This window comes from Agelaius phoeniceus, chromosome 10 (genome assembly GCF_051311805.1).
Source record: "Agelaius phoeniceus isolate bAgePho1 chromosome 10, bAgePho1.hap1, whole genome shotgun sequence".
In the NCBI taxonomy this organism is placed as follows: domain Eukaryota; kingdom Metazoa; phylum Chordata; class Aves; order Passeriformes; family Icteridae; genus Agelaius; species Agelaius phoeniceus.
Window position 1 is genome coordinate 10560990 of NC_135274.1, and position 13288 is coordinate 10574277.

The 13288-nt window shown below is 38.1% G+C and overlaps 1 protein-coding gene across 1 annotated transcript in view; it reads right to left on the reverse strand.

The window, feature by feature from the left end:
• CUL3 (cullin 3) overlaps positions 1-13288 on the reverse strand; it is a 55462-nt gene that overhangs the window by 20305 nt on the left and 21869 nt on the right. The window contains exons 3-5 of the mRNA XM_054638955.2: positions 8587-8700; positions 1729-1889; positions 708-822 (exon numbers count right to left, since the gene is read on the reverse strand). Of these exons, the coding sequence (XP_054494930.1) occupies positions 708-822; positions 1729-1889; positions 8587-8700 (390 nt within the window). The remainder of the gene's footprint in view (positions 1-707; positions 823-1728; positions 1890-8586; positions 8701-13288) is intronic.

The window sequence follows — 13288 nt, forward strand, 5'->3', positions numbered from 1 at the left end:
GAAGTTAGGAGATTAGAGCATATGACAATTGATCCTGCATAAGAAATGGGACACTCACAAATTACCTTATCTAGATATTTTTAACATGATTTTAATTCTATCAATTTCCAGCAATAGATGACCATGATTACACTCAACAAGCACTTAACTGGCTTTCCTCCTCCAAGTATCTTACAAAAAACCCCTCAGAAAATATTTGGAATGTATTATTTGGTGGTTGATGAACAACTGGAGAGCCACTTGGATATGCTTAGTTCCTTGACTTGGTTTATTTCATTACAAAAAAACCCTCACAAATGTGGAAACTATGAAGGTATCAAAGTTTCCTCAAAGGCAGTTTGACAGGTTTCCAAGCCTGAAACATTTTGAACCTTTCATGCTACTGGCATTTCAAAAAGACTGTGGGGCAAAGCAGATCTAGACTAAGTTACATGAAATAATCTAAAGCAGGCACAAGATTAGCATGATGATTACTGTACATATCATTGGCACCCATAGCTCAAAACTACATTCAAATTATGCTAATTCTGTAAAATCTTGGTTACTTTTCCTGGCAAAGTTACTGATTATTTTTCTTATTTCATTTAATGGAGATGGACATACTCATCAAAAAAGCAACAAGTATGTAAAGTACCACCAAATCTGACAGTTCAGAGATCTGAGAGTTATAACAGCATTCCAAATATGATATTAGAATATTGCTGTACCTGAAAAAATTCTGCAGACATCTCCAAAAATGGAGCCTCAAAGTCTTCTTCATAGACTGACCTTCCTTCAAGACCTAGAATCATTAACATCTGGCAAGCATTTCTTATTGCGCCTCTGCCAAAAAGTAAGTTGTTAACAACTTGAGAAATCTACATGGTTGTAAGACAGAGTACACAGCAGAATAACAACTCATAAGACAACATTAACTTTAATAAGATGTAGCAATAGAAAGTCCATTCTAATCTGTTTGGTACATGGCATTTTCAGGAACACTACACAAGCACAGTCTTTTGGTTTTGTTCAAAACTAAAGAGCTGACAATGTTTATTAAGTATTTTAATGCAATTATTAAGTATTTTAAATGCAATGACAGGGACAAACAGCTCAAGTTCCACTAATCCATAAAATTATGAAGAATATATATTAATATATAGGAAATATAACCCAAAGTAGTACTTCAAAGAAACCTGCACACATAGGTCAGAATTGAGCAACTGCAACTTCAAAACAACTGCACATGTGGAAGTCGCTATGCAAAGTCTGAGGTTTTTGGATGGCTGGCTGTTTAAAAAAAGCCAATCACACAAAAAAACTAAAAAAATGAAAAAAAAAAAACCCAGCTGAACACAAAATAAATGCCACCAAAATTCAAATGTATCAGCAAGTTAATGAAAACAAAAGAACTGCATCTAGAAAAAGATTCCACTTTCTGGCAGTAGGGGACAATACACAGCTGTAGCTGGGGAGTCTTTTTCTTTTCCTGAATTGCATGTTGGGCAATCTTAGTCACAGAAATGCAGGCAGAGTAGCAAGGAAAATATTGAAAATGGTATTAACAAGCTTCCCTGTTTACCATTATGCTAAAATACAATACACAAAGAAATGTTACTCCAGAACTGAAGAAATTTTAGTCACAAACGTGATCTTAAATAATGAATTATTTGTGTATGTTCTTGAGTCACTCTTTATAAACTGACAGCTATTATTTACAACAAAAGACTCCACTTACAAACATCTTACCTGTCTACAACTTCTCCTTTCCTCTCTCTTGCAATCATATCCAGCAGAGTTTGCCTCAGGTGATCCCTGATGCAGCCATAACGTACAACCTGATCTCGAAAAATGATCAGGCCCAAGTTGTAGACGTTCTCCACATTGTTCTGCTGCACATACACCCGGTCCTGCAGCAAGGGCATGAACAGCAATAAAACTGTGATTTCACTGCAGCAATGCTATTCAAAAATGCAAGAGATTGATTGCTTCTCCACGTTGGAAATATGACCAAATGTATCTCTTCTCTCCACAGAAAGAAATTATGTATACCCTTCAAAATTCAAAATCAGTCCCATTATCCAAAACTTCATTTACACTGGAAGTTTTATTTGGCTTAGGAATATAAGCACAGCATTTATGACTAAAGCAAGCCATAGCAGATCGACAGCCTTCCCACATTTTAGTCTGGGTGCAGAGGAGTCTCCAAGCACTGACTAAATGCATAGCACTATTTGCAAGAGGTTTTACTTACCTACTCAAACCCTTCCATCTCTTTCTGATCTTTTAAGAAAAATAATTTAACTTCCCCCTCCCCTCTATGCATCTTCCTATCACTCCTTTTAGGCAAAAGATATTCAATATTCAGTGAAATTTCCTGAAACAGCATCATTAGATAAAGAGCAGCAAATATAGAGCCAAAACAAAAAGAGTTACAATCAAAATCTTTATGGATTAGTACTGCAAAATTTTACATAAGACTTCTGTAGCCATCCCTCCCTCCACCTTCCCCAAATTCATTTTCATTGCACTTGAGCAATATTTCAAAGCTTTGTTACGTTTCATTATAATCTCACCCATACACCACCTCCTCCTCAAAAAAAGAAGAGGGAGAGAAGAAAATATTTTTTACATTTCCATGTTTGTTTAAATTCTATCTCCTAATATAATCTCTATCTATGGGAAAGATCAAGCTCCTCAACTACCCATTTTTTATGCACCTACATTTAAAAACCAACACTGATCCTCAGATCAGCATTTTTAAGAATGCACTGTCCAAAATCCATCGTACAGATTTGACTGAGAGTGCTAAGCAGCCCCCAAGTCTCTTACTGCTGCCCAAAGAAATGCTCCAAAAAATTGTCTCTTCTTTCCTATTCCTCTCTCCCAACTTAACCCTGAAAAAAGGAAGGCTATTAATCAAGTCACTAGCAGACAGAAAATGCATGTATTTGATTAATAGCTACTACTGGGTCAGGCCACTTAATATTAAGAATAGAAAAACTGAGTTTTTACAACCCCTTTCTGAGATGAGCAATCATTATTTTTGTTAATTTCTGTCAGGGCATAGTCCATTTCTCCTATATCATAGTTTGGGCAATTACTAAAAATACTGCTTTGCTACCACTTAAGCATCAGGACAATGACATTAGAAAAAACTAGGAGTTTTGTACCCACTCACAAATCTGACTAGGATGAGGTTTTGTAAGAATGTATCTAGCTATAACAAAAACAATAATACTAAAAAAGAATCAAATTCTATAAAGGTTGATGGTTAATTTATGAAAATGAGTATAAAGATTAGCTTCTCCACTGGTTCCATCACTATCGTGATGGAATTAAAGAGTAAAGCTACTCAACACAGAATTAAAGAGTAAAGCTACTCAAACACCTGGAAAATGAAAGCATCACAAGAACAAATGTTATGCTTCAGACTATGGAAAAAATATTCCAAAATTGCAAGTTTGCATAAATTCCACAATTTCAAAAAACAAGAAGGAAGAGACACCCCAGCATTTAGCACCTGTATTCACATGGCAAAATTATTCCATGACTAATTATATGCCAGATTGCCACTTGGTGACCAGAGGAAAGCAAAAGACTGGGTTCAGCAATTAATGTGTGATTTCCCACTCTCTGCCTTCAGACAGGCAGCCCTGAATTTAAATGAAAAAACAAAATGGGAACATGTCAGATATGCCTCCTCTGTGGCTCCTGAAGCAAGCTCAGCTGTCTCAAAGCACAGCATTTACTAATTGCTCTCATGAAGTCAGTTCAGAGATGTGTGGTGGGCTAAGTCTTTGCAATAGGTTACTTTTGCTTTTCTGTTTTTAGAAACAGGGTTGTTTATTTCACTTCCTTATTTACACACTTACATCAAGAACAGAAGTAAATGTGATTCTCAAGTAAAACAAACTTAAAATACATTTTCAAAGAGATGAAAGAGCAAATTAAAATGTAGTGTCTAATGCTATAAGTTGAAGAGAAAAGAATATAATTATTATTTCAAAAAAATATTCAGGCCTCTGAAGCACAGGCAGCAGGGTATCTAAAAGGATTAAAGCCATGGCCATGACTCATGTGCATAGCTTCTGTTGTGGCAGTGCTGAACACTGCCATTGTGGAAGAGTGACTCTTCTCAGTTTATCAGCAGCCTCTATAGTAAGCCAGACCTCTCAACAATACCCAAACCAGAGCAGCAAGATTAACATTTCTGATCCTGCTGATTTGCTCACCCTTGGTAACAGATCACATTTGCTGGAAGCTCTCCCAGTCTAAAAAAGAAAATCCCAGAGAGCCCTCTTTGGGAGCAGGTTTGACTGACAAGGCTCCACACTACTGAACAGAAATCACTTCCCATGGGGAGAAGTGGTGGGTGCTTAGAGGTAGGAGTAACTTTCAGGAGACAAGGATGGAGTTTCAGACAGCAATTACTGATGAATCACAATCCTGCTTACACTCCAGAATAATTCTGAACTGAAGTCACCCTCTGTAAGGTACCAGTAGCCACATTTTACCCATCTCTACATGGATGCACTACCTGGATGATGGAGCAGCCTTCAGACACCCTTGTGTATACAGTAAGTGTCTCTGAGCCTAGTTCTGGAAATAAAAACAACACTTCTCTCTATTACCTTGTGTGTAAGCCATGGACAATGAGAGTCATTTGTCAAAACGCCCATATCCAACCTGTCAGTGCTGGCCTTAAAAAAGACACCAGCTCTGTGCACAGCAAGATGAGAAGGGAATGCTCTGCCCTCTGAAAAATCCACAGCTGTATCTGCAGGAGCAATTGTTCACTTCTGACAGTGTGTAACTGGCACTACCCATAGGCCTGTAATGCAGCCAGGGGTGTGACTGCTGCACTTGCATACCTGAAATTGCTTTAAATTTAGCAAGCACAAGTAATAGAGACACCACAGAATCCAGTTTAACCCAGTTTCCATCTGACATTCTAAGAATACAGACATCCACACTGCTTGGAGAAAAGCCCAAACAACTCCACCTGCATTGCTCCCATTCCATACAGCAGCTAAATAAAGCCCACTGTAGGTACCTGCACTGCCACTGTGAGGCTGAATTCCAGATATGCCCAAATCTTAGTACCTGATTTGACTCAGCAAAGATGTGAGCACATGACTGCCTCAGCGCCTCACTGCTTGTCACAGACAGTGCCAGAATTTACAGTGTATTACATCTACTCTGGCACCAATTACTGCAGCCTAAACATGTAAAAAGGAAGAGAGCTTGTGTTATATCAAACAAAATTCAGTGGAACTACATAAACTTGAAATTCAATCAGGGAACCTGGAATGTCTCAAAATAATCAAGACAAAACTTGCACAATAAGTGCAAAAGATTGCAAAAACCTCATCCTACACCTGCAACAGAAATGAAAGCAATAGACTTTTACCAAAGAGCAATCACAAGAGACATGGCAATGCACATTTTTAAAAGCATAGCTATAAGGCAAACTTGAGAGTGTCTTGTGGAGGATGTTCTGCACGAACAATGAAATCCTGCCATAATCTCCAACAGCAAGTGTTCTAGTCATTAAGCACCATAATGCACAAATCCCACTGTACAAAACACATAGCTTCCTAAAAAAGATTTGTTTGTATTGATTTTTATTTTAAAAATGGAAAAATTAAACAAAGGAAAGAAATTAGGGTGGCTTGAAAAGGTGTTTGTTTTGACTTAAATCATATGGCAGCTAATGGATGAAACAAAGTTGGAAAAAAACCGTGGCATTAAAACAGATCCAGTTTAGTTTAAGATGTTCAAGATGAAAAATCACTCGGCTGAAGCAGGAATTCAAGAGAGTAAGACCAGAATTCAGGAGGGTACTAAATGTTTTACTTTCACTGATGTCACAGTGTGGCCTGTTGGGCAATAGGTACATTTCCTGAAACTGATGTGTAATCAAGATGGCCTACAAAACAAGAGAAGGATTGGGTCATGCTTTACTTACAAACATAAGATAATTGCAGATACTTCTCCTGCTAGAACACAAGCATATTAATTTACAATGCCAGGTGACTCAGGTTATACAGTGTTTGGTGCTGTTTTTAGAGAAAGTATTTTTAATGTCAGTTATATTAGATTTGCTTGACTAGAAGTGTAAAAATTACTTCTGACATAAGCATATCATTATAAACCTCTGTGTCAGGGAGACTCAACATCAGAAAGTAAAATTTTATTTTATAAAATTCTTGAAAATTGTTTCTTTGAAAAGCAGTCAGGTCTGATCTTTCACAGGTGCTTTATAATTCTGTGGTACTGGCAGCTTTCCCAAACTTTTTGAATGAACACATGTTCAAGACAGGGATGTTTTTACTCTTAGTCTTTTGTGAATGAAGAAAATTATGTCTGACTCAAGAAGACAACCAAGTGACAAAGGTGAAGCTTCAAATCTTTTAAAGTAGTCCTGTTTTAAATCATTGATTATTCTTGAATTTGTAACCAAAACATGTATTACTGACAATTTGTCTTATGTCTGTCTAAGTCAAAGCAGGGAGACTGCCCATTGTATTAGACCTTCACACTAGATAGTTCTACCTAATAAAAATTAAAATTATAACTATGAACCCCACATTACATTACAGAGGTTTAACAAACAAACATCAGTGCCTCTAAGTTTATATAAGCATTTTGAAAGAAAATTTTGTTCTATTTTTACTACTATACTATAAATATATTTTATTGTGGATAGTTTTTTTTCTGTTTCTGTGGAAAAAAAATCTGTGGGAGTCAAATAATGAGTCAAGCAGAGGGCTCAACTGAACACCCACTTGAAATAATTAGGAACTATCAACAGCACACAGAAGGCTACATAGTCCAGAGGTATTCAAGCTTATTTATTATTCTGTTTTCAATCTAAAAGACAGCCAATGAAGTTCAATTTACACTTGAAGGAATGCTGCAGCTTTCCTTCTCCTGGAATCTTGGTGGAAAAGAGAAGGCTGGCTCAATGTTTGAACAGCACTCTCAGGCTTCAAAACAAAGTCAAGGCATTGCTCTTCTGACTGCAAATACTACTCAGGTAAAGCTCTCCTGCTCCCCCAGGAGTGGTAACTGAAGCAGGCAACCCTTCCTCAAAGAGAAAAGGTTTTGGCCTTTAATAAACTGGTCAAGCCACTAAAACAAGGAAAGCTTATAAGCTTTTAAGTTTTCTCTGCCACTGTTTGAAAGATCAGAAATTTATTGATTTTAAGAGCAGCAGATAACATTGCATTATCCATTACTTTGGACCATCCAGCACCTCTTGTGCTGAAATAATATATAATATTGGGTCAAAACACAACAGCTGCTTCCCTAGAAAGCTCTGGATTCCATCTTCTAACCTTTCTGAAAATTCACCACTACCTTTGGTAGATTAATCTAATCATTAGATATTCTTGAATATACCTAGATGCAGCTAGCAGCAATTTATTTGTATTTGTCCTTCACAAACAAATTAGGGAGTCCAAGGACAGTACATCTTGAAAACAATCTGTCCATCTTCCTTTTGGCACACAAATCATTCAGTGTCACTGATGGCATGTTATCCAGCACTCTGTTTTTTGATATGTGGCCTTTTCCCTACTGAAATAAACCAACTCCTCCAACAAAAGGCCAGTAAATCAATTAAAAATAATTGTTTGTTATTCTGTGATTACTTCAAATTCTTTAACTTGTAGTAGCTTATTGACCAAAGATGACTTCACAGCTAATACAAACATGGTCAATGTCACAGCAGGAGATCTTTAACAGCTACAAGACAAGATCTTAACTCCTGTTGTTTAGCAGATAGAGTACAATTCCAGTTCATCTGCTTTTTGGACCAAGAAAGTCCATTATTGTCTGTCCTTCACTGACAAGTACTGCATCAATTATTCTATTTAGGATACTTTGGAGGGGAGAAAAAATTACACAAAAAACACAGCATCTCAACACTTCCTTTTGAAGTCAAAACCTTTGTCTAGAAGCTAAGCAAAAATATTCTCTTGCATCCTAAAACATCCTCAATTTCCAATATTATGGGAATTTTAAAGCATAACACAATCCAGACACAAAAATGTTAGGCCCTCTCTCTTAAAAAAACCCCTCTTTTCTGTTGGCTATAGGTGAGAAATAACAAGCATGCAACCAAAAATCACATTCTATGTACACTGCTTAATCTTCTACACAAGTTCTTCATGAATAGCAAAGGATCCAACTACAATGTAACATTCTGCACACACTGCACCTAAGCAAAGTTATCCTCTTTGAATCCTAAAGCTTAAAGAACAACCACACTTGTTTGAGGAGGCTTTACACCATAGTGCTTTCCAGAGTAAGAAAACACCACTACCTGAACTAACATCTATAATCTGCCAGAATGGGTCTGACTGGCTTATTTTTTAAGAACTGCAAAGTTCAAACATTTTTAGAGCAATTTTTCAGGTGATGATGAGATAACCCTAAACACAAATCCAATTACAATTTGTCAAACACCTGTAGCAGTCTTGCATGCACACAGAAAATTGAAAATAAGGGACAGAGAGTAGTTGTTGGAAGAAGACTGGTAAGCATGGTAAGAGGAGAGTTTACTACACTGTGAAATGTGTGAAATAGCAGAATACCCACCATATACATCAGGATGTCTCTAATCATCACCATTGCTGTTTGATGATCATTCCATGCTTGGTTTAGTGTTTGTAGAAAATTGTTATTCAAGGAGTTTAACACATCTTCTCGCACCTGAAGTGAAAAACAAAAAAGATATATTGCCATAAACTCAAGTCAGTTTCTCCTGGAGCGTTTAAATCTTAAACTTAGCTTCAGCACAAGAATTCTTGCTCTTCCATGGACCTGAATTTTACAGGTTCTTACTTTTCCTGGGTGCTGACTATCCCTACCTCATATTTCCCTTCTGTGGAAAAATAAGTAAGAAAAATTATGCTAGAAAAAGAGAAACAAAATAAAGATGGGTTTTAAATTTCAAAGGAATTCCTGGAGTTTCAAATGTTAAAAATAGTCTTTGACGACTCCTCATAGCTTTCATTTCCTGGGTTATAATGTTTCAATTGCTGGTAATTTTACTATCACAAGTCATTTCAGAATATTGTGTAGCAGCAGTTAATGCTACAAACAGGAACAAGTACAGGTGGAAAATCGGCCATGATGACATTTAGAGAGACAAGCTGAGATAGCACAAAGATACAGCAAACAACAGTTCTGAAAGGAAGCAATTGCTTGGTAAAGATCAGACTCTTACATTAATACCAACAACAAGACTTAATAGAAAAAAAGTCATATTCGTTTTTTATGAATGTATTTGCTATTTGCAATTTGCAAGTTAATCTTTCTCATCAACTTCAGATTTTATGCCTCTTTGCCACTACCCTCTCTACTAATAAAAAAGCCCATCCAGTTTCATATTTTTATTTTTTCCAATAGGCATATACTGCAGTGCTCAAACTTGAAACTAATGTACCTGTGAGAATGTAAAAAAGTTGTTCCAGAGTTAATAAAATGTGGGAATTGACTTTTTACATAACATGTAAAATATATTCTGCCCTCTTTTGTAACCAAACAGGCTGTTCACATTCATTGATTTGGACTGGTATCTGTCTGATAGTGTAAATTTCAGTACAGAGATCCAAACAGGAAAACAAAACACACAGGCCAGGCAGCCACAAGCTGCAGCAACATCTCATGCACTCACCTGACAGGCTGCACTCTGTCATTCCAGTTTTATGAAGTTATTAGGCCAAACCAGGGTAACAGAGTCCTGTCTGCCACACTACTGTACACACTCACAGACTCAAATGAGCAAACCAGAGACACAGTGTGGAACATCACCCAACACAATGGTCTTACGGAGAAGAGGGACAAAGGAGAAAAGGAGAGGAATGAAGGAGCAGGAGGAGAAAGAGAAGAGGGAGGAAGGAAGAGGGGAAACTTATCCCAATAATACTCACTTTGTTACTGCATCTAGGCAATATAGGTATGCATAGGTTGTTCAAAGCTTTCTTACATCTTCAAACACCTACTCTGCACACCTGAGCAAGGCCTCTCCTCCTTGCTTTTGGAAAACATAATATGCAGTTATGAGCACTGCTTAACTGCATCATTCTTTCTGATCATGATCATCATTTACCCTTTGGTCTCCCAAATGTGTGCTCTGTTGTCACCCAGTCCAGGTAGTTTTTAGCCAAAACATAACTACACACTAAAACTTCAGCAGACATACTTGTAAGAATATGCAGAATCTCCCAGAACAAGAGAAACAAACATGACATGGTTGCTTTCACTTCTTTGGTCAGTATGGAAAAGCTTTATAAACATTATTTGGTAGTTCATCCACACTGATAAAATTTATCAAAGCATGATTAGATCATAAGCACAAATAACCAAGGGTAGTTACTGACCAATTACAGAGGCAGTGTGCCCTTGTCACTGCACACATCCCACATCCCTCACACTAACCCTGCTGGGCCAGCCAGTCACATCGAAGGGGGTGGACACCTGCCACCAGGTAGCAGTGACAACTTGCTTCCAAGCAGACATTGGCACGTTCTGCAATAGTGGCACCTCTGCTCCACATGGTGCCACGTGGATTTCTGGAAATGGGCCTGAAACTCAGAAATGGGTGCTGCACAACAGAGCTACCTTCAGAGTTTCCCTGTGAAGCTCCTCAATGACATTCTTCTAGGCTTATTTGAAACTGCAGAAGAAGCTTGGAAAGCCATGCTTTCAGCTGCTACAAAAGCCAACCAAACTACTGCCAAGCAAATTATCATTTACAGCAACTTTATAGTTAACAAGTGTTCAACACATTCCTTGTATGGGCCATGAATTCAGCAAAACTACAGTGAAACTGCTATAATGCACAAAGCATCTCAGCCATGCAAAGGTGCAGAGTCACACCACTTTGGCAGAATAAATGATCTCAAGTAAAAAAATGTGCATACTCACACTCTTTGAACAAAGAGGACACACAGCTGCTGCTCTGCCACAGCCTTAGAAAATTTCAAACCTTAAAGATTTTTATCAGCAGAATGTTACTTAGAATTAGCTGAGCTTGTGGTGATTTCTGTGGCAGTATTTGCAGTTACGAAGTAAACTGCAGGGAAAGCCAGCTTAAATGGGACTGTCCATATACAGAGGGACTTGAAAATAAATTAGCAACTTTGTAATATATGTAAGGTCTTCTGATAGTTACAAGGATGACATTTTGTGTATAACTTCAGGCCCAACTGTGTTTTCTACTGGATACAGGTCTTCAGGAAATTCAGAAACCTTCCCCCAATAAGAGTAATTTGTTGGCATAAGCTTTCAATACCTTTAAATAACTCTTGATTAAGTGTACATAAAGAAGACTTATGGCCTACTATTTCTATCTTACAGTGCCTGGCCTGATGCAGCAGCACAAATAGTTCAATTATGTAATTTCCACTACTGTAAGGACAGCCAGAACATCCTGAGGGGAGGAGCAGTACAGAACAGCACTTTCTGAACCAAGGCCTCAAGCTCTCAGAACTTTTATTATAGTGTTTCTTTTAGAAAAATCCAAGTAGTCTAAAAGAAAGTATTCTAAAATCTTAGGAGTCCCAAGTAGGTTAATGGATTGACTACCAGAAATGTCTGTTCATCCCTGCAGCTGCTATCCTATTGCTAAAAGAAAAAACAAACACTGAAGAATACTGGGGATTCTCAACGGTTACGTACTTTCGAGCAATTCCCTCACATCCTTTTGCCCTCCACATAATAGCAGACTTGCTCAAGATCATCTGAAAACATCATTAAGAAAATATAAAGACAGATAACACTCATACATTGCCAGTCAGGCTCACTCTAATGCTCAGTAGATAATTTGCCTCCTACACAACTTCTACTGTCATTCCTCCCTATTTCATTGATATTATGGAAATAATTTCAAACTCCCTGATGGAGATGACTCTCATCTCTCCCTTTTCTCTGCAACACTAAGACAGCAAATTTTAAAGCTTGCAAAGGACCCCAGACATAACTTTCTAAGTCCCAGAGCAGACATATGTCTTTCAGCCTATACCTGCACTGAGCAGCTCTGTGCCCTCCTGAGCAAAGGTGCTCTCACTGCCTGTACTGTTACTGACACAGCAGGTACTGGACAGACCCCTGAGGGGCACCAGCTGTCACTGCTGGCCATCAGGACTCTGAGTCACTGACCACCCAACCAATTTCTTATCCATTGAACTCCACTCATTGAATCCACCTCTTTCCAATTTAGACACAAGAAGGTTATGGGGGACCATGTGGAAACCTTTACAGACATCCAGAGAAATGACATCTGTAGCTCCTCCCTTGTTCACTGATGTGGTCACTCCTTCATAGAAGGCCACAGGGTTGGCCAGGCAGGACTCACCCTTGGTGAAACTGTGCTGGCTGTCCCAAATCACTTCCCTGTCCTCCATTTACCTTAGCATAGCTCCTAGGAGGATCTGCTCCACGATTCTCCCAGACACAGAGGTGAGGCTGACAGGTTGGAGTTCCCAGGGTGCTCCTTTCTACACTTCTGAAGGATGGGTACAAAAAAAATCCCCTTTCCCAGCCACCTGGAACTTCCCCTGGCTGCCATGACTTCTCAAGTATCATGGAGAGTGGCTTGGCCACTACATCAGCCAATTCCCCCAGGATTCTGGGATGCCCCTTATTGGGCCCCACTGACTTATACATAAAATGAACATTAAAAATATTATCCTGTAAACTTTCAAACTTTAACTTGTTTTTATTGTAACACAAATGATGTTGCTTATCATCAAATGGTTTAGAGAGCTGTAAACTAAGCTCTGTGTGTTTTAAAAACACTTAACAACCTTTGTGTGATGTAATAACAGACTAGGCTTGAGAAGTGTGAAGGAGGGCCATCCACATCAAGCTACAAGATTGTCAGTGGGCAAGAAAGGCAGAAATTAGTGAAGTATCAGAGGAACAGGAATTAAATACTTGAATCAAGATGAAAGGTTTCAGTACTTTCAAAATTCAACAGTATTTTTAAATAGCTCTACATGTACCATACTTAAATAATGATGTCAATACACAGGTAAAGACAAGTCTCAGCATGTTCTTACCCTGTAGTAAAAACAAGGTAGCTCAAGAGAGCTGACTCGTCTCAGTGATGCTTACTACAGCCTTAATCCCACAGCCAGAACAGGCTGATTTAGAACTGCAAACTATTGGGGTCTGCAAGTCTGAAACCAACCACTCTTGACAATAACTTGCTTGCACACACCTTGTATTGATCATATTTGCAACTATTATTTTATTTACAATTAAGCTGTCAAGACAGTGCATTGTACTGTTT